A 25,320-nucleotide genomic window follows, 5' to 3' on the forward strand; every position below is an offset into this window, starting at 1 on the left:
ATTATCACTTTTCTGACTGTATCAGATTAAAAACTGAGAAACTGAAAGCCCCAAAAGTCGAATTCGTGGCATTCATTGGACTGCACTGGAATGCACAGGTGTACCCAATTAAGTGGCCAGTATGTATATAACACACTGTAGGCCTACAAAGCAAAACGGCATGCGATTGCAACACTACAAAAATGTAACTCGACACCTTCACACTTGTGGTGCTGTGCTGTTACAGATACATACACAGTGCACTTTACCTGTTGCGGACTAGTGCATGCGGTGAATGTGGTCGTGCATGTAACAGACTAAAACATCACTGGAAAGACAATGCAAAGTCGACAAACTTTACACATGACAAACATGACACAAAGCGTGGAATAATAATAAAATATGTACTTTTTCCTGCAGTAGCAGGTGCAACAAAGGTAAGGTGAGCTTCAGTGAGGTGCCAAACAGTTTCTACATGCCCAAACAGCGCTGGAGGAGCAGTAAGATCCGATGTCACAGTCCATTCAGTTTTATGCAGAGCAGAGTGACACTGGCTGGAAATGGATCTTTGCAGAGTTCAATCACTATCACACAAAGATGCAATGGCTCTTCAGTGTTGAACTGTTTTAATGGAGGGGACATGACTGATGTCTTATTTAGGAAATGCTGTTGAATGTTGTGAGTGTTTCTTCTTGGTGTGCGAAGGGGGGATGCAACAGAAAACATTTAGTGAAGTAAATTTTTTAAAATGCAGGGAAACTTGTTGCAACGGAACCCACCGACTCATCCGTAACACAGATACAGTTTCAGTGTTTACTGCAACGAAAAGAAGAATACAGTGATACCACGAGTCCCTGAATGAAACTTAGTATGGTAGAAACCCAAATCAAAAATGTACACTTGAGTACCATGAACACATTGTAATTCCTTGAACTGATTAAAATACCATAAAGTATTAGTCATTCACTTTACATTTACCACTCAGTACCACAGCAACTCCAGCAGCAATGTTACTGACAGTATTGGGAGACGCCACACTCTACTCTTCTTAAAATAATCTAGAAAAAGAAAACACAGATACCATGCCAGTCCCCACAGGAGTATTTCCTTTTAGCTGTTTCAGGCAAAAAAAAAAAAAAATAAAAAAATCTGCTCACTTCTCCGTTAGGGCTTTAGCACCGAGACTGGCCTCTTTACAGCTCTGTCTGAATGAGCTGATAGGCCAATAGATCCTTTCAAGTGACATGAGGCCAGTGTGTGAGAGAATGGCCGGCAGGATGAGGGTGACGCAGTGTACTGTAAGTGGGCTGAAAGAGGACTGGCAGATGGGGAGAAAAGACAGCTGGCACCTTGGTTTTCAGGATGAAGAGACTGGGACGCGACTGTGCCTCGAAAGCAACAGATCTTCAGATCGATGGTGACAATGGTCACACGCACGCCTCAGCATTGAATGAAACACAATGCAGCTGTCTGTCAGCAAGGATGCTACAGTGGGTGAGGCAGAGGGCCTGTCTCATAATGTCCCGGTGCTGACAGAGACAGGCGGTGTGGCGCTTTGGCTCCTACTTGCCTGGGACCAGCTAACACCCACTATGAAATCATGTTTTCCCCTTTACTTTATATTTTACAGTGAATGCTGGAGCATTGACAGTAATGATATAATAATCTTTATTATTATTATGACTTCTGTCTTATGTAAGTTTTTTGGCTCCTAAGTGCTTCGGCATACTTTCAGCTAGAAACACAGTTCAAACGTCAAAACGTTCAGCTTATAAAGGAAATTATTGCTTGTATACGTTTTTTTTAAATATATTTTATACTTTTTAAAGTACTTTATACTTTAAACAAATGATTGCTTTGATGACATTGACATAATTGATGACATCATCAATGCTAAAGCATTCACAGTGCATTCTCTCTTTGGAAATGCTTTTTCTAGGTACAAAGATGCTGTGCAGTTCAAAACTTTGTCACCAAATCATCAATAATAAAACAATTCATCCAGATAACAGCTGAAAGCTGAGAAAAAAAAATCATTTTGTTTTTATTATGTATGGTGGATTATGGTGAGTTCAAGCACTCTCAATCATTTCTGTTTCCTGTAACTGTCTAAATGTTAAAGGGGCAGCCCACCCACTTTCATAATGTTGGGCAAACAAACCAGATTGATCCTTAAACATCATCAGTTTAGATCAAGCTTACAAAATGATGCATGCTACATTTCCCATAATGCAACAAAAAAATAATATTTTCCCCACATCCTTTAAATCCTACACCCTCAGTTTATAACACAGGCTTTGTGTTGTAAACACTGACTAGTCACCTCCTATAATAATGTCACTAATACAATAACCTTTAAATTTACAATCGGAGGAGTGCTTCTGTGTTTTTGGTCTTTGCCAGACTCTCATCTGAAGTTGAGTAGATTCCATTAAATCCAGATCAACAGAATTGTTCTGCACTGCCCCTCGAAAGCTCATGATCAGCACAATACCACCCTGCAGCTTACTATCACATGGGCAAGTTTTTCTGGTGAAGGCATGTGGTTTAGTCAGAGGTCTACACTCCCAAACAAACCTGTCTTACAGGCCGGTGAGCAGTTTAATGCTGGCTGAGAATGGATATATGTAGAAACCTGGAAACAGTATTCACTTTGTTTACATTCAGCAGAGATCCATGTCCTACGGAGGTAATAATACACTTTTCAACAGACATGCTCTTGTGTATTAGAAATCACGTGGAACAGTTGGGAGTTAGATTAACATTTATTATATGTGTTAACATTAAGTCCACAGTGACTAATAAGTGAGGTATAAGTAAACAAAAAACAAAGTGCAATGGAAACAAGTGTTTCAGTTTCGAGTTAGGAGCACAAATCCAACGCCATTACATATTTTTAACTCTTAAAATGAAGCCTTGGTCCAGACATTCTGAATGCAAATAGTGTACTTTCAATTTCCTGCTATGCAAAAAGGTGCGTGTGTGTGTGTGGTCTTGGCTAAAGGGGTCCGGAATCAGTGGAGAGGCCATGTGGAAGAACTCGGTGTTGTAGTTAAGCATTCATAAATACTAAACCAAACCTTGAAAAGGCACATTCCTAATGGACTTTTCCTTCTTGGAAATTTGCGTCCCAATTCTGCATTTCATAATAACATACAGTAGCTATATAAAAAGAGTAAGGAATACTCATATTTAAATATATTCAATATATAAATCTACATCAAAAAGTTGTAATAGTCAGTCCCTCGTGGAATTTGCAAAGTTTTGATTGCAACAATTAATAAAATTAAAAAAAAAACGGTGGATTCTATGGAACCTTGGAATTTAAAACATCATAATCAAATTAGACATTTATCAAATTCTTTTTAAAATGGTGTCATAAAATCAGGGAATTTAGGCCACAACAATAGCAAAAAATCTTCGGAATCCTAGAGGGACTGAAAAGTGTTTTCCTCATATATGCACCCACCTCTAAAACAGACCTAATCACATTCCCGTAGTAAAAATATACATTTCTATACTTAAATATCATATATAAAAAAGTATTCAGTATTTGCTCAGTTATTGCTAAAAACAAAATGTAAATGTTATTCACTTTCCTCTGATGTAGCCCAGTAAAATCCTCTCTTTTGCAGAACACTTAAACTTCGTGTACTCCACAAACCAGGTTAGCAGGCACTGAAATATCTGCAAAGGAAAAAGCAAAACATAGAAGTTCACAAGCAGAACCAAGGTTCGATCTACAACCTTTAAATCACCTTTGATTATATCTGTGCAGGTACATGTCACGGACTTGACAATATTTTGGCTATGATGTATTAATGATGATTACTAACAGAGCACGAGTGGTGACGACTGTACAGTAAATAGTTACCCATTTTCTTCGGCTTGGGGAGATTCAGGTTGTTCATGATGTGCACAAAGTCCTCCAGGCTCTTAGTCAAGCGTGGGTTAAACTTCCGCTCCTCACCAACCGTTGACACAGTTTGACCTGATACACAAAGAGACACAGCCCAATATTTTCTCTGTAATGTGTCCTTAATGTTTACAGGGTGCTGACGGACATGAAAACAAGTGATGTACTGTAGATACATACAATGAATGCACTGTTATATATTTGCATATTTTAACAGTAATATTTAGGACGCTGTGTGTAGTGACAATTCAGTTTGTTTGTAAACCCTTTATAATTTAACTACTTTAATCTGTATGAAACATGATTAGATTTTCATGCAAGTCTTAAAACTAAATAAATTTTAAAAATGAGACAAAAATACAGTTTTTTTTTTTTGTTTTTTTTTTAAGGAAAATCCTCTGACCTTACAGATTTCTGTGATACAACAGTGTGTGAGATTATTAAGTATGTGAGATAAGTGTGTGAGATTAAGTATTATCAGACGATTTTAAGGAGAAATTAGAGTCAGTGGGATCACAATTGGGGGAGTCTGTTAGGTCCTGCCTTATTTTTTACTTATAAATAAAAAACTTCTATCCGCCTTGGGATCGGCACTGCACGGCAGGGGATGGGGATGGGCTGTGGGGGGTTCGGTGTCTTGCTCAGGGACACTTTGACATGCGGTCGGGAGGAGCAGGGTGTGAACCACTGACCCTATGGTCAGTGGGCGGCCACTCTACCAACTGAGCCAATGCCGCTGCCCCTTGGAGCCTGCCTTATTTAAGGGAGAGAGATCAGGATCTCCAAGGTCTCCATTAGTGTACAAGCAGAGACCATTTAGTATCCTCCCCAGTAGTAGTGGCTACACAAGGATCACACCAAAAGCAGGGTGGTGATAGTTCCGGAGGTCACAAAGAATCCCAGGATCGTGTCTAGGAAAATAAAGGCCTCTCTTGGAGTGGCTGATGTCAATTTTAATCAGTTCACCATCAGGAGAAGACTGAAGAATGATGAGCATGGCAGAGCTGCTACAAGGAAGCCACAATCTTCAAAACGCTGACCATCTTTTTTTATTTAAAGCCACGTGAATAAGCCAAAAAAACTTGTTATTCTACCCAAGATTGGATAAAGCATAATGTTGTGGAATGGCCAAATCAAAGTCCTGACCCTAATCCTATAGAAATGTTGTGGAAGGACCTGAAGCAGTCAGTTCATGTAAGGCAGCTAACCACCCTCCCTGGGTTAAAGCTGTTCTGGTCAAACAGTAAAGCTGATAAATGGTTACTGGAAACATTTAGTTGAAGTTATTGCTGCAATACGCCCTATTGCAGCAATAACGTCCAATAAAGGTTGACGCTAGTTACTGAATCACACACTTTTTTTCATATTTAGGATTACATTTTAAACCATAAATAAATGAATATGTATCTCATTTAACTTAAGAAGAAGAAATTAAAAGCAGTTCCAGAGGGTTCACAAACCATGCACCAGTGTATGCTATCGAATGAAGAGAGGAATAAACTAAAAGGCTGACTCATTACAAGAGGCATGTCAGAGGAAACTTGACCTGTTTATACTTGTATTCGTAGCCAACAATGTGTATTATTTGAGAAATGGTTACTGTGGCTGAGCAAATCCTGCAGACCTATGATACTAAGCTGGTGCTTCAAACCTGTTTATTTTCAAGGCTACTTTACGTAGCAGTGACTGTACAAGTTATGATATATTGATTCAGAAGTGTGTCTTTTCAACAAACCTAAGTAGTCGTGTGCTGGGTAGACAAGACACTTGTCAGGCAGAGTAAAGATCTTCTGATGGATTGACTCATAGAGCTTCTTAGCGCAGCCTGAAAGAACAAGAAAATATTTTTAACCCAAACATATGCTGCCCTCTTGTGGTTGTTTACCAGCATTACAGGTGAAAAACTAACTTAGGCCAGAGTGGATTAAAGACAAATTCCAGAAAAAACATTTAGATGTTAGATGAATAAAAGGATGCTAAAGTCTACCCTGCTGGAAATCTGTCCTGCCGCAGCCTCTGATCAGCAGAGCGTCCCCAGTAAAAGCCATGCTGTGATCACCTGACACCAGCGTTATACACCCATCAGTGTGTCCTGGTGTCTCTCTCACTGTCAGATACTGCAGAGGAGACGAGACAAGGCGGCTTATTTTACCAAGCTGTTTTAAGTGAAACTGTCTGATTTTATGTAACAGAAGTTACACATGTCCCTCTTACTTGATTTCCAAAGGTGATCTTGTCTCCCTCTGTCAGAAAGATATCTGCAGAGGCACCACTGAATTTGGAGATGGCACTTTTCAGCTCGGGCAGTCTTTTCTTCATCAGCCCGGTGCTGGTGATGTGGTCTGCGTGGCAGTGGGTGTTCACTATCAGAAACAAGCAGGACAGGTGGTTCACCATGGGGCTGTCCAAACACCAAGCTAATATTAATTTTTTTTTTAAAAAGCATATGTTTTGGCACATTTGTGTGTTTTGTTTTGTTTTTGTGCATAGTTTTCAGTTTAAGTAAAAACATTTTACTGTTTTTGATCAGTTTCAGTTTTTCATATATAGATTTACAACATATGTCAATATTGAAAGTGTATTCTTAATAAAACTTTTCTCACACAGTGGAAATAGTTACCTGCCACTTTGAGATTGAGCCCCAGTTCATGCAAGAGCTTTAAGTCTCTGTCAATTGTCTCCAGTACGGGATCAATGAGGACAGCTTCCTTTGTTTCTCTGTCTGCCAGCAGGTAGGTGTACGTGCTGCTCTCCAACTCGAACAGCTGATCAGTAAGACATGAACAGTAAGAGTGACTCAGCAGGAAATAACAATATAGCAACAGGTAGTAACAATGCACATCCTCCCTACTGTGTTGCCATCTGCTTATTAAGTAATGATGCCCCAGTGATAATACTGCTTCTGGGTCTAAGCTTTGAATTACTTCCAAAACTTTAATAGGCAACAATGTTGTGTTCTCTATTTGTGTTCTCTATATCATTACACTCTATCAGAATTTAAAAACCACGTTACTTGTAATTTACCGCTTTACTTTTATTGAGCAAAACAAAATAACCATGGTTTATCAGGGCGATTTTAATAAATGAAAGGAAACAAAAAAATAGGACAATCTTTTTGCTACTTAACAATAAATTTTGCTCCCTACCAACTTCCTTCAAAACCTCAGATATTGTCAGAAGAAATGGCTACAAAAACTGCTACACTTGAAAAAAATGAAGTTGTTTACTCAGTCTCACACTCTCTCGTTGAAAAGGGATGTGATCATGTACAGGGCATGGATTTATTAAGAACATCTCCCATTATACATCCAATGTAGGGAGCAACCGCTCTGAATGGGCTGGACCCGGAAGTTGCACGTTCCGTCACACCTTGTTTGTTATGATCTTATATTTTTTAATTTATCTTTCTATCTTGTCGAAAAATGCAAAAATTGCAGGGTTATTTGGTCAATTAGAGAATAGGAGAAAATATATGTACATTATACTGCACTGATATTTCAGACCGGTGTTATAAATGTACTTGTGACTCCATTAACTGGAGACCGTCTTCATCAGTGGTTTCTCGCAGTTAGGGCAGATGTCAGAAGGGCAGAAATCACGTTACACTACAAGCCACTTAGTCTATTTTTGTATTACACTATCAAAGCACTGATTTCATTAGTATCGCGTCTAATTTGACTAATTTTATACTTTTCCTGTTCACACCAGCTGTCGTAACTACGCAACCACTGACGCTTTCGAAGACTGTCACCAAACAAGGGAGTCACGCCTAAATTCGTAACACCGGATAAAAAGCCCCATTCTTTCATAAGTACTGCAGTGTCATCATGATAAAGCCTTAACATTGCTGTGTTGTTTTTAAGGTTTTACAAAAAATATTGAGAAGGTAAACAAAGAAATGGGACTGTGTGGTGGGAGAATTATCCACTACAATCCACAAATCTAAATAATGTAAGTCAGTTTGGCTCTAGTTTAACACACTGTTACTGAATGTAACTAAACAGAAAGATAATGGAGCTAACAGCTAATTAATGCGTGTTCCCTTCATCCTTCTGTTAACCGGCAGCTAAATGCTTACATACTTTGTGTTTCCCTGACCAAAGTAACTTAAACCGGAGTAAACAACAGAAATCAGAGTGAACGTACCTGTCTGAATACCAGCCCTTTGGTCTGTGCCATCCTGGAGCAGTAACGTTACGTTACCCTCTGCTGGTAGTTTGGAACGGGGTCACAGGTGGCAGCTACGGCCGGACAGACGCGACTGCTATCGGCTGCTGATCAACTCTCGGTTGCGGTTGAGAGGAGATGCTTGACACCCAGAGCCGTCTTCCCTCTGCTTAGTACCGGGCACAATGAGTACATCCAGTACTCCACTGTGCACGATAAGCATCGTCGTGTCCCTCCCACGGAAGTTTTAAAAGAGCTGTTTTATTTGGTCGTTGTTACTTAGACCATTCGGCTTTTACCCAGTTGCATGAAAACAGGTTGAATAAATATAAATTAAGTTATTATGGAGATTTTTGGCTACAAAAACCTGCTTCAGAGCACATTCGGGCAAAGTGCACAGCTGTTAATTAGTGGAAATGACAAGTAGCTCCCAGTCGGTCCGCATTTGTCTGCCAGGCTTTTATTCTTTGATTGGTTTCACTGTAGGCATTTCGCTTCTTTCCATATGGTTTGCTTCACCTCACCGAGTCATATCCATGTTCTTTGCATCAGTACTTCTGTGATCGATCCTGTGGTCTGTTTAAGAATGCGGTGAAAGCCGGTTCGACTTAGCTGCGCATTCACATTCTGGCGCAGAGTAAATTAGGTCACGCACTTTTTCGGGTTTCTTGGGCTTCTTAATTCTACTTCTGTGCATTAGGTCCAGAACCAGAACGGCAACAGTAAGACTTGTCAAATCAAGATTAGGTGATCAGGGAGAATCTTATTCGTCACTTATGTCTTTTACATATTCATGTTCTTTTTTCTTTTGTGAAGCTAAATATATCTTCAACTTCTTTCACTGGAACCCACGTAACATAATGTCAGTATTAGTGTTTTTTTTTTATGTACATATAAAAACACGTATCAAACCTCTCTGTCAGTACTTCATAGCAACATGTGAAGAGAAATAATTTAATCTTTTAATCTGTCAACTCACATCTGCTGTAATTTCACACCCTGTGATTCTTGTTCTTGACCAGCTGATAATGTGGTGATGAGAGGCGTGTGTGCAGCAGGTGGAAGGTCTTGTGCAAAATCATGAACACAATGAGGTCAGCTGGCCTGCAGAAGTTTTTGGGTGGTCGGGGACAAGCTGGACCAGATTAGACTGGAACCTTTAAGTATAGGGGTCCTGCATTTGGTCTTAAAATTGTCCACGTAGGAAATAAAATTGTAAATTAACCCTTCATCAGGTTTTCACACAAATGTTTCACAAATCTACAGCTGCTAGTTCTTCTTAACAATCTGGAAATTGTGTTGTGATTTTGGATCTGGACCTGATCTAAAGAGGTCTAAGTAAGAAAAAATGAGTAAAATAGCCCTTGTTGGGTTTTCAAAAATCTGTAATGTTGTGCTCATTGAAAACAGCAGACTATACTACTGTATGTATCAGCTCTTCTATTGGTTGTAACAATGGGCAATAACATGAACCCTGGTGAATTTGCCTGGTGATTGTATACATATCTGTACTGTACGATTGTAAACTTATTTGTATTGTAGGTTTTTTCTTTTTAATTTCTATTGACTTCGATAATGTTTGACACATGAGCCAGATTAATTCACATGCTGACTAGTACTTCCCCTGATTCATTAATGCAATAAATTTCACAAACACTACCAGGAGAGTGCTTTTAATCTTAGTAAGAGAAAATTAGGTTCCAAAAAAACCAGCTCAACAGTAGCATTCTGCAACCCTGCAGCTTACTATTACACGCACACGTTTTTCTTATGGCATAGAAAGCAAAAGGCCCTGAAAAGGAGTATTTCAGTTTTCAGTAAAAAGCACAAATCCATGGCCACACACTTTAACTGTTACAGTGGAGCTTTGGCCCAGAGATTCTGAATGCAAATTGAGCAAATAGTTTTATCTTTCTGCTATGCAAAAAGCTGTGTGTGTGTAGCCATGTGAAAGAGCTCTGTGCTCAAGGTCATGAATAAACTAATAACTTTAATTGAACATTTCTAGTATAGTTTTCCCTGCTCTTAAATTTCCTTCCAAATTCTTCCATTCACAATAAACACAGCTGTATAAAGAGCAATGAATGCACATACAATTTTTATCAACACAAAAATCTAAATCAAAAAGTTGTAATAGTTTTTTCCCCCTCATTTACAGCTTATTAGCACCCTTTTCTAAAAAGAGACCCGACTGTATTTCAGCAGCAGTGTATCAAATATAAATTTTTATGCTTCCCTACTATACATACAGAAAATAAAGCACTTCATCGCATTTAGTTTAGGGGTGATTATTGCTAAAAACAAAATGTAAATGTTTATCACTTTGCTATAATGTAGCGGAGTAAAATCTTCCCTTCTGCAGAACATTCAAATGTCATGCACTCCACAAACCAGATTAGCTGGCACTGAAATACCTGCAAAGGAAAAACACATTTTCATTAATCACGTATGCATGGAGGTGTCAAAAAACTGGCTATGATGTTTCAATTATGTTAACCAAAAAAAGCATGAGTGGTGAATAGACTGTAGACTAAATTGTTTTTACCCATTTTCTTCGGCTTAGGGAGATTCAGGTTGTTCATGATGTTCACAAACTCCTCCAGGTTCTTGGTCAAGCGTGGGTTAAACTTCCGCTCCTCACCAACAGTGGACACAGTCCGACCTGATACACAAAGAGAGGTACAGCATGCTCGCTCATATTTAATGGAAATATTTAAGATGCATTGTATAGCGGCAATTAAAAGCTTGCAAAACCTTTATATTTGATCTACTTTTATTCTTTATAAAACATGACCAGATTTTCATGCAAGTTCTAAAAATAATAATTTAAAATAGGAGACAGAAATAACACTTGTTCATTCATTTACTAAAGAAAATGATCTGATCCTACAGATTTCTGTGATACAACAGTATGTGAACCTCAAGCGTTATAAGGGCATTTTAAGGAGAGTGTTTCAATCAGTGGAATGGCCATTAGGTGTGAGCCTGGTAGGCCCCTCCTTATTCTAAGAAGAGAAATCTGGGTCTTCACTCTCACAGTCTGATGCATGAAGTGTGTCATGCAACAAACAAAGGTGATTTCTAAGGACAGCAGGGAGGAGTTGTTGATGCTCACCAGCCTGGAATTGGTTACAAAGGAATTTCTCAAAAGTCTGGACTCCACCAGTCCACTGTCAGGCAGATCGTGTACAAAAGGAGAACATTTAGTTCTCTGCAGGAGTGGTGGACCAACAAAGATCACAATAAAAGCAGATGGTGATAAACGGTTATTGGAAACATTTAATTGAAGTTCTTGCTGCAATAGGGGGGTGACACCAGTTACTGAATCACATGCTTCTTTTATTTGTATTTGTATGCTACAATAAGGACTGAGAATTCCTGGCAACAGGCCTATAATACTAAGCTGGTGCTTCAGCTTAGTATCACGATTCAGATGTGTGTGCTTTCAACAAACCTAAGTAGTCGTGTGCTGGGTAGATGAGGCACTCTTCAGGCAGGGTGAAGATCTTCTGATGGATTGACTCATAGAGCTTCTTAGCGCAGCCTGAAAGAACAAGAAAATATTTTGAACCCAAACATATGCTGCCCTCTTGTGTTCGTTTACCAGCATTACAGGTGAAAAACTGACTTAGGCCAGAGTGGATTTAAGACAAATTCCAGAAAAAACATTATGATGTGAGATGAATAAAACGATGCTAAAGTCTACCCTGCTGGAAATCTGTCCTGCCGCAGCCTCTGATCAGCAGAGCGTCCCCAGTAAAAGCCATGCTGTGATCACCTGACACCAGCGTTATACACCCATCAGTGTGTCCTTGTGTCTCTCTCACTGTCAGATACTGCAGAGGAGACGAGACAAGGCGGCTTATTTTACCAAGCTGTTTTAAGTGAAACTGTCTGATTTTATGTAACAGAAGTTACACATGTCCCTCTTACTTGATTTCCAAAGGTGATCTTGTCTCCCTCTGTCAGAAAGATATCTGCAGAGGCACCACTGAATTTGGAGATGGCACTTTTCAGCTCGGGCAGTCTTTTCTTCATCAGCCCGGTGCTGGTGATGTGGTCTGCGTGGCAGTGGGTGTTCACTATCAGAAACAAGCAGGACAGGTGGTTCACCATGGGGCTGTCCAAACACCAAGCTAATATTAATTTTTTTTTTAAAAAGCATATGTTTTGGCACATTTGTGTGTTTTGTTTTGTTTTTGTGCATAGTTTTCAGTTTAAGTAAAAACATTTTACTGTTTTTGATCAGTTTCAGTTTTTCATATATAGATTTACAACATATGTCAATATTGAAAGTGTATTCTTAATAAAACTTTTCTCACACAGTGGAAATAGTTACCTGCCACTTTGAGATTGAGCCCCAGTTCATGCAAGAGCTTTAAGTCTCTGTCAATTGTCTCCAGTACGGGATCAATGAGGACAGCTTCCTTTGTTTCTCTGTCTGCCAGCAGGTAGGTGTACGTGCTGCTCTCCAACTCGAACAGCTGATCAGTAAGACATGAACAGTAAGAGTGACTCAGCAGGAAATAACAATATAGCAACAGGTAGTAACAATGCACATCCTCCCTACTGTGTTGCCATCTGCTTATTAAGTAATGATGCCCCAGTGATAATACTGCTTCTGGGTCTAAGCTTTGAATTACTTCCAAAACTTTAATAGGCAACAATGTTGTGTTCTCTATTTGTGTTCTCTATATCATTACACTCTATCAGAATTTAAAAACCACGTTACTTGTAATTTACCGCTTTACTTTTATTGAGCAAAACAAAATAACCATGGTTTATCAGGGCGATTTTAATAAATGAAAGGAAACAAAAAAATAGGACAATCTTTTTGCTACTTAACAATAAATTTTGCTCCCTACCAACTTCCTTCAAAACCTCAGATATTGTCAGAAGAAATGGCTACAAAAACTGCTACACTTGAAAAAAATGAAGTTGTTTACTCAGTCTCACACTCTCTCGTTGAAAAGGGATGTGATCATGTACAGGGCATGGATTTATTAAGAACATCTCCCATTATACATCCAATGTAGGGAGCAACCGCTCTGAATGGGCTGGACCCGGAAGTTGCACGTTCCGTCACACCTTGTTTGTTATGATCTTATATTTTTTAATTTATCTTTCTATCTTGTCGAAAAATGCAAAAATTGCAGGGTTATTTGGTCAATTAGAGAATAGGAGAAAATATATGTACATTATACTGCACTGATATTTCAGACCGGTGTTATAAATGTACTTGTGACTCCATTAACTGGAGACCGTCTTCATCAGTGGTTTCTCGCAGTTAGGGCAGATGTCAGAAGGGCAGAAATCACGTTACACTACAAGCCACTTAGTCTATTTTTGTATTACACTATCAAAGCACTGATTTCATTAGTATCGCGTCTAATTTGACTAATTTTATACTTTTCCTGTTCACACCAGCTGTCGTAACTACGCAACCACTGACGCTTTCGAAGACTGTCACCAAACAAGGGAGTCACGCCTAAATTCGTAACACCGGATAAAAAGCCCCATTCTTTCATAAGTACTGCAGTGTCATCATGATAAAGCCTTAACATTGCTGTGTTGTTTTTAAGGTTTTACAAAAAATATTGAGAAGGTAAACAAAGAAATGGGACTGTGTGGTGGGAGAATTATCCACTACAATCCACAAATCTAAATAATGTAAGTCAGTTTGGCTCTAGTTTAACACACTGTTACTGAATGTAACTAAACAGAAAGATAATGGAGCTAACAGCTAATTAATGCGTGTTCCCTTCATCCTTCTGTTAACCGGCAGCTAAATGCTTACATACTTTGTGTTTCCCTGACCAAAGTAACTTAAACCGGAGTAAACAACAGAAATCAGAGTGAACGTACCTGTCTGAATACCAGCCCTTTGGTCTGTGCCATCCTGGAGCAGTAACGTTACGTTACCCTCTGCTGGTAGTTTGGAACGGGGTCACAGGTGGCAGCTACGGCCGGACAGACGCGACTGCTATCGGCTGCTGATCAACTCTCGGTTGCGGTTGAGAGGAGATGCTTGACACCCAGAGCCGTCTTCCCTCTGCTTAGTACCGGGCACAATGAGTACATCCAGTACTCCACTGTGCACGATAAGCATCGTCGTGTCCCTCCCACGGAAGTTTTAAAAGAGCTGTTTTATTTGGTCGTTGTTACTTAGACCATTCGGCTTTTACCCAGTTGCATGAAAACAGGTTGAATAAATATAAATTAAGTTATTATGGAGATTTTTGGCTACAAAAACCTGCTTCAGAGCACATTCGGGCAAAGTGCACAGCTGTTAATTAGTGGAAATGACAAGTAGCTCCCAGTCGGTCCGCATTTGTCTGCCAGGCTTTTATTCTTTGATTGGTTTCACTGTAGGCATTTCGCTTCTTTCCATATGGTTTGCTTCACCTCACCGAGTCATATCCATGTTCTTTGCATCAGTACTTCTGTGATCGATCCTGTGGTCTGTTTAAGAATGCGGTGAAAGCCGGTTCGACTTAGCTGCGCATTCACATTCTGGCGCAGAGTAAATTAGGTCACGCACTTTTTCGGGTTTCTTGGGCTTCTTAATTCTACTTCTGTGCATTAGGTCCAGAACCAGAACGGCAACAGTAAGACTTGTCAAATCAAGATTAGGTGATCAGGGAGAATCTTATTCGTCACTTATGTCTTTTACATATTCATGTTCTTTTTTCTTTTGTGAAGCTAAATATATCTTCAACTTCTTTCACTGGAACCCACGTAACATAATGTCAGTATTAGTGTTTTTTTTTTATGTACATATAAAAACACGTATCAAACCTCTCTGTCAGTACTTCATAGCAACATGTGAAGAGAAATAATTTAATCTTTTAATCTGTCAACTCACATCTGCTGTAATTTCACACCCTGTGATTCTTGTTCTTGACCAGCTGATAATGTGGTGATGAGAGGCGTGTGTGCAGCAGGTGGAAGGTCTTGTGCAAAATCATGAACACAATGAGGTCAGCTGGCCTGCAGAAGTTTTTGGGTGGTCGGGGACAAGCTGGACCAGATTAGACTGGAACCTTTAAGTATAGGGGTCCTGCATTTGGTCTTAAAATTGTCCACGTAGGAAATAAAATTGTAAATTAACCCTTCATCAGGTTTTCACACAAATGTTTCACAAATCTACAGCTGCTAGTTCTTCTTAACAATCTGGAAATTGTGTTGTGATTTTGGATCTGGACCTGATCTAAAGAGGTCTAAGTAAGAAAAAATGAGTAAAATAGCCCTTGTTGGGTTTTCAAAAATCTGTAATGTTGTGCTCATTGAAAACAGCAGACTATACTACTGTATGTATCAGCTCTTCTATTGGTTGTAACAATGGGCAATAACATGAACCCTGGTGAATTTGCCTGGTGATTGTATACATATCTGTACTGTACGATTGTAAACTTATTTGTATTGTAGGTTTTTTCTTTTTAATTTCTATTGACTTCGATAATGTTTGACACATGAGCCAGATTAATTCACATGCTGACTAGTACTTCCCCTGATTCATTAATGCAATAAATTTCACAAACACTACCAGGAGAGTGCTTTTAATCTTAGTAAGAGAAAATTAGGTTCCAAAAAAACCAGCTCAACAGTAGCATTCTGCAACCCTGCAGCTTACTATTACACGCACACGTTTTTCTTATGGCATAGAAAGCAAAAGGCCCTGAAAAGGAGTATTTCAGTTTTCAGTAAAAAGCACAAATCCATGGCCACACACTTTAACTGTTACAGTGGAGCTTTGGCCCAGAGATTCTGAATGCAAATTGAGCAAATAGTTTTATCTTTCTGCTATGCAAAAAGCTGTGTGTGTGTAGCCATGTGAAAGAGCTCTGTGCTCAAGGTCATGAATAAACTAATAACTTTAATTGAACATTTCTAGTATAGTTTTCCCTGCTCTTAAATTTCCTTCCAAATTCTTCCATTCACAATAAACACAGCTGTATAAAGAGCAATGAATGCACATACAATTTTTATCAACACAAAAATCTAAATCAAAAAGTTGTAATAGTTTTTTCCCCCTCATTTACAGCTTATTAGCACCCTTTTCTAAAAAGAGACCCGACTGTATTTCAGCAGCAGTGTATCAAATATAAATTTTTATGCTTCCCTACTATACATACAGAAAATAAAGCACTTCATCGCATTTAGTTTAGGGGTGATTATTGCTAAAAACAAAATGTAAATGTTTATCACTTTGCTATAATGTAGCGGAGTAAAATCTTCCCTTCTGCAGAACATTCAAATGTCATGCACTCCACAAACCAGATTAGCTGGCACTGAAATACCTGCAAAGGAAAAACACATTTTCATTAATCACGTATGCATGGAGGTGTCAAAAAACTGGCTATGATGTTTCAATTATGTTAACCAAAAAAAGCATGAGTGGTGAATAGACTGTAGACTAAATTGTTTTTACCCATTTTCTTCGGCTTAGGGAGATTCAGGTTGTTCATGATGTTCACAAACTCCTCCAGGTTCTTGGTCAAGCGTGGGTTAAACTTCCGCTCCTCACCAACAGTGGACACAGTCCGACCTGATACACAAAGAGAGGTACAGCATGCTCGCTCATATTTAATGGAAATATTTAAGATGCATTGTATAGCGGCAATTAAAAGCTTGCAAAACCTTTATATTTGATCTACTTTTATTCTTTATAAAACATGACCAGATTTTCATGCAAGTTCTAAAAATAATAATTTAAAATAGGAGACAGAAATAACACTTGTTCATTCATTTACTAAAGAAAATGATCTGATCCTACAGATTTCTGTGATACAACAGTATGTGAACCTCAAGCGTTATAAGGGCATTTTAAGGAGAGTGTTTCAATCAGTGGAATGGCCATTAGGTGTGAGCCTGGTAGGCCCCTCCTTATTCTAAGAAGAGAAATCTGGGTCTTCACTCTCACAGTCTGATGCATGAAGTGTGTCATGCAACAAACAAAGGTGATTTCTAAGGACAGCAGGGAGGAGTTGTTGATGCTCACCAGCCTGGAATTGGTTACAAAGGAATTTCTCAAAAGTCTGGACTCCACCAGTCCACTGTCAGGCAGATCGTGTACAAAAGGAGAACATTTAGTTCTCTGCAGGAGTGGTGGACCAACAAAGATCACAATAAAAGCAGATGGTGATAAACGGTTATTGGAAACATTTAATTGAAGTTCTTGCTGCAATAGGGGGGTGACACCAGTTACTGAATCACATGCTTCTTTTATTTGTATTTGTATGCTACAATAAGGACTGAGAATTCCTGGCAACAGGCCTATAATACTAAGCTGGTGCTTCAGCTTAGTATCACGATTCAGATGTGTGTGCTTTCAACAAACCTAAGTAGTCGTGTGCTGGGTAGATGAGGCACTCTTCAGGCAGGGTGAAGATCTTCTGATGGATTGACTCATAGAGCTTCTTAGCGCAGCCTGAAAGAACAAGAAAATATTTTGAACCCAAACATATGCTGCCCTCTTGTGTTCGTTTACCAGCATTACAGGTGAAAAACTGACTTAGGCCAGAGTGGATTTAAGACAAATTCCAGAAAAAACATTATGATGTGAGATGAATAAAACGATGCTAAAGTCTACCCTGCTGGAAATCTGTCCTGCCGCAGCCTCTGATCAGCAGAGCGTCCCCAGTAAAAGCCATGCTGTGATCACCTGACACCAGCGTTATACACCCATCAGTGTGTCCTTGTGTCTCTCTCACTGTCAGATACTGCAGAGGAGACGAGACAAGGCGGCTTATTTTACCAAGCTGTTTTAAGTGAAACTGTCTGATTTTATGTAACAGAAGTTACACATGTCCCTCTTACTTGATTTCCAAAGGTGATCTTGTCTCCCTCTGTCAGAAAGATATCTGCAGAGGCACCACTGAATTTGGAGATGGCACTTTTCAGCCCGGCCAGTCTTTTCTTCATCAGCCTGGTGCTGGTGATGTGGTCTGCGTGGCAGTGGGTGTTCACTATCAGAAACAAACAGGACAGGGTGGGTCACCAGGGGGCGTGGCAATAACTCACTGCAAAATATTTGTGGAATTGCTTTGTGAAATCAAGATACAAAAAAGCTGCTTTCCAAACCCTGAACTAATACTGATTAAAAACTATAATAACACAGTCGCAAAATCTCTTCATTTCACTGTGGAGCTAAACTGATCTTAAGTGAAACTACTGTTAACATGCAGTGCGTGTATTTGACAGGGGCCTGGTGGATCCTTGGAGCATTGGGTTGGAATGCATAAGGTCGTGGGTTCGAATCCCACCCCCACCCAGCCATCATTGGCGACCTTGGTGCTGGTCCTCAGACCAGACAAAAAAAATGGGAGGGTTGGGGCAGGAAGGGCATCCAGTGTAAAAACTCAGTCGAGCAGTGGAAATAGTTACCTGCCACTTTGAGTCTGAGCCCCAGTTCATGTATGAGCTTCAGGTCCCTGTCAACAGTCTCCAGTACGGGATCAATGAGGACAGCTTCCTTTGTTTCTCTGTCTGCCAGCAGGTAGGTGTACGTGCTGCTCTCCAGCTCGAACAGCTGATCAGTAAGACATGAACAGTAAGAGTGACTCAGCAGGAAATAACAATATAGCAACAGGTAGTAACAATGCACATCCTCCCTACTGTGTTGCCATAGTTTTTGTTTTTTCTTTGTGTGTTTGACAGCAAAAGAACATCTTAGAAAGAGAACAAGTTAGGATGTGGAATTTCTTGCTGATGCAAAATCTATGTTTAGCTATTTAGGTAGTTTAGTTTGCCAAACTAAATAAAATGATTTTTGTTTGGGGATTGTGGTTATCATCCCTTCATTCATCAGAATATTCTTCATCTGAAATTATTTATACATCCCTTTACAGTGAAATGACAGGTAAGGGGGATGGATACGGTAATAACATTGCACATTCATCTGGTCATCAGAAGAATAAATAGACAAGGAGTGTATAAAAAATTATAATGAACGAATTAAAAGAAGTGCAAAGGTTTCGTTGACTGTGCATTAAATATTATGTTGATTAAAAATCCGTTTTTGCTTTTTCAGACTAAGGGGATGCAAACCTTTATCTGAGAAAATAATTTGATCTGAAATAATCCTACCTGTCTGAAGACAAGCCCATTGGTCTGCGCCATCCTTTAGTTTGTTTACCCTGTGTGAAGGGAAACTGCGGGTTTTCACTTGCAGAAACCGTGATACCTAAACCAACGAATCAGTTACCGCGGTAACCAACTCCGTGAGACTGACCTGCTGACTGGCAGGTTTTCATCAATGAAGCCAGTTTCCCTCTGTCTCCTCCCTCCTGCGGGGAAGACACGTGTCATTGTCTCCATCATCACATCGAAGCGCAGGTTGCAGCGCTTTCGTTTTCAGACGTTTATTTCCGTAGAAGATGCAAATCCCGTTTGATTGGCATCACCTTTCTGATCAGTCAGACAGCATTCAAACTCCGATCTCTGCTCACTTTTAAACAGCTAGGCCTCGACCTTTCCCAGCCTGCAGAAGGAGCAGAGAAGCTGTCAGGTTGTCAGTCAGGGATCCTGCATTGAAACTGTTCACTTTGTCACAAAAAAACGTGTGAAGCTTTAGAAACACGACAAAACATCTGTGAAGAGTAAAACGGATTTTGTCATTTCAGTGGTCGATCATCAGTTATCCAATATGATATTATCATAGTAATCTAATTCCGGAAATTGTGGGAATATCTTAAGGGCTGGTTGAATTACACAATAGTTGAACATTAAAAAAACGGACTCGATGATCGAAAGTAATCTTTTTTAAAACAATGGCCTGAAGCTGTTTTTTACAGCATTACACTTTAAATTACCTCAGTCTTCACATTGAAACAGTCTTTAAATAATGTTTAACAAGATTTTGAAACATTTGAAACATTTTCAGCTGTGCTGCTGATATTCACAGGCCTATTTATATAGACTTGTGTGTTATACTAATGATTTCATCACTCGCATAGACATTTTGTCTTAGTCAGATTATAGTTGAATGATTAGTCCTTACATTTATCTATTCAAGTCAACTAAATAATGAACAAATGACTGAGTGTCAGTTTAATGACTCTTTACCTTTCACTCCTGTTGCTTTTTAGGACACGTCAGCATTAATATCATACATTTGTATTTGATTAACCCTGCAATAAATCTGACATGATCAGACTCCTCAGCCACGGAACACAATATTCTATAGTTTCACACACTGAATTTTACCTCCCATGACCAATAAGTTACACTTCACATATAACAGAAGCATTCGGCACTTCCTCTCAAAAGTGCTTAATCAGCATTGCCCTACAGTTTATCATCAAGTTTTTCTGGTGGAGGCATGTGGCTAATTAAGATGTTGACACTCTCAAACAAACCTGTCTTACTGGCTGGTGAATAGCTTAACGTTGGCTGAGAGCAAATATATCTGGAAATCCAGAGGCAGAATTCAATGTGATTACACTTAAAGGACGCCGTCACTAAAACTGAACTTGCTTCTTTGGGTTCTAGTTTGGTTAGTACATGTAACTGAACGCAATAAAACTTCTGATTTCCCTATATATACACATTTCTCTCCACTTCTATTTGAGAAATGCCTCCAGATGACATCACTCTGAGGAAGTCTAGTTCAGATTATGGTTTCTTGTTGATCACACTGTGGAGTTTGTAACCATGGTCAACTGCTTTTCCAGATGACATCACCTAATGATGAAAACTCCTTCGGGTGATGTCACCTGGGGGAGTTTTTCAGCTAAAACCAGAGAAAAATATTTTAAATAGGGAGGTCAGATGGATGTTTGAAGCATTAATGTACATTTACTTCCTAAATTAAAGCCATGGAAAGCAAGTTGAAATTTAGGGAAGTCGTCCTTTAACACAGATCCATATCTTACTGAGATAGTACAAACTTCAACAGAAACACTCTCGTCAACAAAAACATTTATTATAGTCATTTTGCAGATGCTGCAGTTCAAAGTGACTTAGAGGTGCAATACAAAGTATGCAAAAAGTCAGGAGAAAGTCATTTAAAACAAAGTGCCACGAGAACAAGTGCTTCAGTTTTGAGCTAAGAGCATAAACCCATGGCCATGATATGTTTTTAACTTGTACAATGGAGCCTTGGCTGATCACTGTACATTTTTACACTTAACCAACATACACACAGACAATAAAGCACTTTATGGCATCTACTTTTCGGGCAAGTCTCGCTAAAAACAGAACGTGAAAGCATTAACTTTCCTCCAATGTAGCCGAGTAAAATCCTCTCTTTTGCAGAACATTTAAACTTCATGTACTCCACAAACCAGGTTAGCCGGCACTGAAATATCTGCAAAGGAAAAAGCAAACGCACGTGTTCACAAAATGAACCAAGGATCGTGTCTGGACTGTACAGTAAATAGTTACCTATTTTCTTTGGCTTGGGGAGATTCAGGTTGTTCATGATGTGCACAAAGTCCTCCAGGTTCTTAGTCAAGCGTGGGTTGAACTTCCGCTCCTCACCAACCGTTGACACAGTTTGACCTGATACACAAAGAGACACAGCCCAATATTTCCTCTGTAATGTGTCCCTAATGTTTAGAGGGTGCTGACGGACATGAAAACAGGTGATGTACTGTAGATACTTACATAATAGTTAAATATAGTTATATATTAGCAGGCTCGCTCTCTATACATCGTTATAGCCTTCATTATGTAAAGTGCCTTGAGATGACTTTGTTGTGAATTGGCGCTACATAAATAAATTTGAATTGAATCCAATTAAACAAATGAGACAAAAATATATACATTTGTTCATTCACTTAGTGAAAAAATGTTATCCTACAGATTTCTGAAAAAAAATAATAAAAATTTGTCCACCAGGCTGGAATAGGTTAAAAAAGAAGAAGAAATCCTTTAGGCAGGTCATGTCCAGTTTGTAGGACTTAATCTGTTATTGCTGATGGAGCTGACATTTTCTTGCGATCAGTAAAGGTGTACTACAGGGGTCTTTCTTTGGATTGTTACTCTACAGATTATTTACTTGATCAATATATTATAGTCTAATTTTATGTTGTTGACACAATTTTATATCCATCAGGCTCCATCCACTCCAACTCAGACTCAGATTTTAGCTCATCTCCAAACTGCTGTTCATGCATTTTAAATGGTAATTATTAATTATAAATTTTCTTAAAATGTATAGATTAGAACAACAACTGCACAACCTTCTCCACATTGGATTTGAAGCCGATGCTTCAAATCTGTTTATTTTCACAGCTACTTCACGTATCAGTGACTCTATGAGTTATGATATAATCGATCGGATGTGCTTTCAACAAACCTAAGTAGTCGTGTGCTGGGTAGATGAGGCACTCTTCAGGCAGGGTGAAGATCTTCTGATGAATTGACTCATAGAGCTTCTTAGCGCAGCCTGTAGTAGAAAGAAAACATTTTGAATAATAAAACATATGCTGCCCTCTTGTGGTTGTTTACCAGCATTACAAGTGAAAAACTGACTTAGGCCAGAGTGGATTAAAGACAAATTCAAGAAAAAACATTTAGATGTGAGATGAATAAAACGATGCTAAAGTCTACCCTGCTGGAAATCTGTCCTGCCGCAGCCTCTGATCAGCAGAGCGTCCCCAGTAAAAGCCATGCTGTGATCACCTGACACCAGTGTTATACACCCATCAGTGTGTCCTGGTGTCTCTCTCACTGTCAGATACTGCAGAGGAGACGAGACAAGGCGCCTTATTTTACCAAGGTGTTTTAAGTGAAACTGTCTGATTTTATGTAACAGAAGTTACACATGTCCCTCTTACTTGATTTCCAAAGGTGATCTTGTCTCCCTCTGTCAGAAAGATATCTGCAGAGGCACCACTGAATTTGGAGATGGCACTTTTCAGCCCGGCCAGTCTTTTCTTCATCAGCCCGGTGCTGGTGATGTGGTCTGCGTGGCAGTGGGTGTTCACTATCAGAAACAAACAGGACAGGGTGGGTCACCAGGGGGCGTGGCAATAACTTACTGCAATTAGAAAAAGATTTGTTGAATCATTTTGTGGAATCCTGTTACGAAATGCTGTTGCACTAGGAAGGATTCCCACAATGCAGAAATCAGTTAACATTTGTCGACTCATCTCATCCCAAAGTCTATGTTTTTTTTAATATCTGACAGGTCTTATGTCAGATATAAAAAAGTTAACACAAGGTCAAGAGATTTTAACAATAAATTCTAAAACTATAATAATCATCAGTAAATATTAAACTCTTGTTATTTTTGAGCTAAAAAGCAGCTACTAACAAGTGGCTGAAGGAGACTACAGAGGTTGAAAACACACTGCACTCGTTCACTTCATATCATATCATATCATGAAATCACTCCCTTTATTCTCTTTTATGAAAGGCTTTCATAAAAGAGGATAAAGGGATAAAGGCTTTCATAAAAGAGGCTCGAGTGCAATATCAAAATACAAACAGGATGTGTAGTGGTGGTGCCTGTGATGTAATATGACCGTTGTATAATTTGTTTATAGCCTAACAATACAGTTTTATTTCTGGTGATTGTATTCAAATTTAAAAGTCTGAGTTTATAGGCTTGGTAAAGGTGAATTGTTTAATAGAAGCACTCAGACTGTAAAATATTGTTCATTTGACTTTATTCCAGGACTATAAAAACATTGTTACTGTCATTTGTTTCACCACAAGACTAAACTGATTTGACATCAACCTACAGTTAATAAGGTAACACGCAGTGTGTGTATTTCACAACTGAGAAGATGGGGAACTTTTCTAAATATTTCTCAGCCAAGAACGAGGTAGTGGAGATAGTCTACCTGCCACTTTAAGATGGAGCCCAAGGTCATGTATGAGCTTCAGGTCCCTGTCAATGGTCTCCAGAACAGGATCGATCAACACCGCCTCCTTGGTGTTTTTGTCTGCCAGCAGGTAGGTGTACGTGCTGCTCTCCAACTCAAACAGCTGCACGGTAAAACGTACAGTAAGAGTGACTCAGCAGGAAACAACAGGTAGCAACAATGCACGTCCTCCCCGTTGTGTTATCATAGTTTGCCTTTCTCTATGCAAGTGAGACAGCGGGACAGAGAAAGTTCAAGAGAGAACATATTCTAATGTGCAATTACTTGCCATTTAGAAAGTTGGCTGGACGGTGTAGCGGTTAAACGGTCACCTCTTAGGAAGAAAGTTTAGGGACTGAACTTCGTGGTCAGCAAGAACCTTTCTGTGTGGGGTTAACATGTTCTCCCCTAACCTGCGTGACCTCTTCAATCAGTCCAAAGACAGGCAGGGGATATTCATTAATAAATGAAAGCAAACTGCATGACTTTACTTAAAGTGCATCTCTGGCTGCTTATTAACAGACTAAATTTGCTCAGTTGTCCCACAAATGCTCTTTAGACTTTGGATAAGGGATGGTGTGAAATGAGGGGGAATACAAAAAACGGTGTAAGTGGAATTGTTTTGTTATTCAGATCAATAATTAATGAACACAATAGATGTATTTTTGGTGTACTGCTATTTGAACCGAGCAACACACACTCACTGCAGTGTCATCATAACAACCACAACACCTCTGTGCGTCACTGGGTTTTTTAATGTTATCGCAGAAATTATTAAGCAGGCAAAGGAGTCGGTTTGTGCGGCCACAGAACTCACTGCCACAATCCCCTAATGTGACTGATCAGAGTCCGTCTGGCTCAAGTGCATCACTTCCTCGGTCTGTTTACAAACATTGAGTGTCCCCTCACAAAACCTTAACTTCGACCTTAACCAAAGGAAACGTTAAGAGAGAACGTACTTGTCTGAAGAAAAGTCCTTTGCTCTGCGCCATCCTGGAGCAGTACCTTCGGATGGGTGTTTGTAGCGGCTCGAAGCCAGCGCTTACGCCGGGACAGAAGCGCCTGCCATCGGCTACTGCACAACCCAAGCTCTCGGTGCTCGCTCTGAGGCGAAGCGTGAGAGCAGCCACTCGCTGCGCTTGTTTCACTCTGCTTAGTACCGAGCACATTGTCGTTCGTCGCTGCACTACAGGGTGATTATCTCCACTGGGATAAACGCGACTCAAACCCAAACACACACCTGAGCAGCTGCAGCTGGAGTCACCGTTTATAAAGTTGGTCTCTGATTGGGAAGTTAAGGGGAACCTTAACTTAAAGGACGTCACACCGGTGATTTACTCGCAATGCATGCCGGTTAGTTTTCAGTTGTGTTTTTATTTTTTTATTTTTTTGTAGCTTTATTGAAAAAACGTTAAAGGAATAAACAAAATAGGAGCTTGTGTG

At 39.5% G+C, this 25,320-nt stretch overlaps 3 protein-coding genes across 6 annotated transcripts; all 3 read right to left on the reverse strand.

The window, feature by feature from the left end:
* Window positions 1-2,725: 2,725 nt before the first annotated feature.
* Window positions 2,726-8,470, reverse strand: ethe1 (ETHE1 persulfide dioxygenase). Of its 2 annotated transcripts, XM_067511600.1 has the most exons (7): window positions 8,042-8,470; window positions 6,516-6,660; window positions 6,110-6,258; window positions 5,883-6,012; window positions 5,631-5,720; window positions 3,854-3,970; window positions 2,726-3,666 (listed from the first exon to the last, which is right to left on the reverse strand). In XM_067511600.1, exons 1-7 carry the CDS (start codon window positions 8,072-8,074, stop codon window positions 3,620-3,622), a joined length of 711 nt encoding a protein of 236 aa, XP_067367701.1. In that variant the 5' UTR covers window positions 8,075-8,470; the 3' UTR covers window positions 2,726-3,619. The 2 variants fall into 2 exon arrangements, with proteins under 2 accessions (XP_067367701.1, XP_067367702.1); XM_067511601.1 differs by lacking the exon at window positions 8,042-8,470 and having other exon boundaries at window positions 6,110-6,296; window positions 6,516-6,652.
* A 1,249-nt stretch (window positions 8,471-9,719) lies between these two features.
* Window positions 9,720-25,202, reverse strand: LOC137130913 (persulfide dioxygenase ETHE1, mitochondrial-like). 3 transcript variants are annotated; one of them, XM_067511598.1, is made up of 7 exons: window positions 24,837-25,202; window positions 12,402-12,546; window positions 11,996-12,144; window positions 11,769-11,898; window positions 11,517-11,606; window positions 10,608-10,724; window positions 9,720-10,476 (listed from the first exon to the last, which is right to left on the reverse strand). In XM_067511598.1, the coding sequence occupies exons 1-7, from the start codon at window positions 25,044-25,046 to the stop codon at window positions 10,430-10,432; spliced, it is 888 nt and encodes a 295-aa protein (XP_067367699.1). In that variant the 5' UTR covers window positions 25,047-25,202; the 3' UTR covers window positions 9,720-10,429. The 3 variants fall into 3 exon arrangements, with proteins under 3 accessions (XP_067367699.1, XP_067367700.1, XP_067367697.1); XM_067511599.1 differs by lacking the exon at window positions 24,837-25,202 and adding an exon at window positions 13,928-14,494; XM_067511596.1 differs by lacking the exons at window positions 9,720-10,476; window positions 10,608-10,724; window positions 11,517-11,606; ... (1 more) ...; window positions 11,996-12,144; window positions 12,402-12,546 and adding exons at window positions 20,969-21,371; window positions 21,449-21,565; window positions 22,365-22,454; ... (1 more) ...; window positions 22,846-22,994; window positions 23,857-24,001 and having other exon boundaries at window positions 24,837-25,195.
* On the reverse strand, window positions 15,606-19,539 carry LOC137130915 (persulfide dioxygenase ETHE1, mitochondrial-like). The gene is made up of 7 exons (XM_067511602.1): window positions 19,151-19,539; window positions 18,449-18,593; window positions 17,882-18,030; window positions 17,655-17,784; window positions 17,403-17,492; window positions 16,494-16,610; window positions 15,606-16,362 (listed from the first exon to the last, which is right to left on the reverse strand). Exons 1-7 carry the CDS (start codon window positions 19,181-19,183, stop codon window positions 16,316-16,318), a joined length of 711 nt encoding a protein of 236 aa, XP_067367703.1. The 5' UTR covers window positions 19,184-19,539; the 3' UTR covers window positions 15,606-16,315.
* Window positions 25,203-25,320: the final 118 nt, after the last annotated feature.

The sequence above is a fragment of the Channa argus genome, chromosome 7 (genome assembly GCF_033026475.1).
Source record: "Channa argus isolate prfri chromosome 7, Channa argus male v1.0, whole genome shotgun sequence".
Classification (NCBI taxonomy): Eukaryota; Metazoa; Chordata; class Actinopteri; order Anabantiformes; family Channidae; genus Channa; species Channa argus.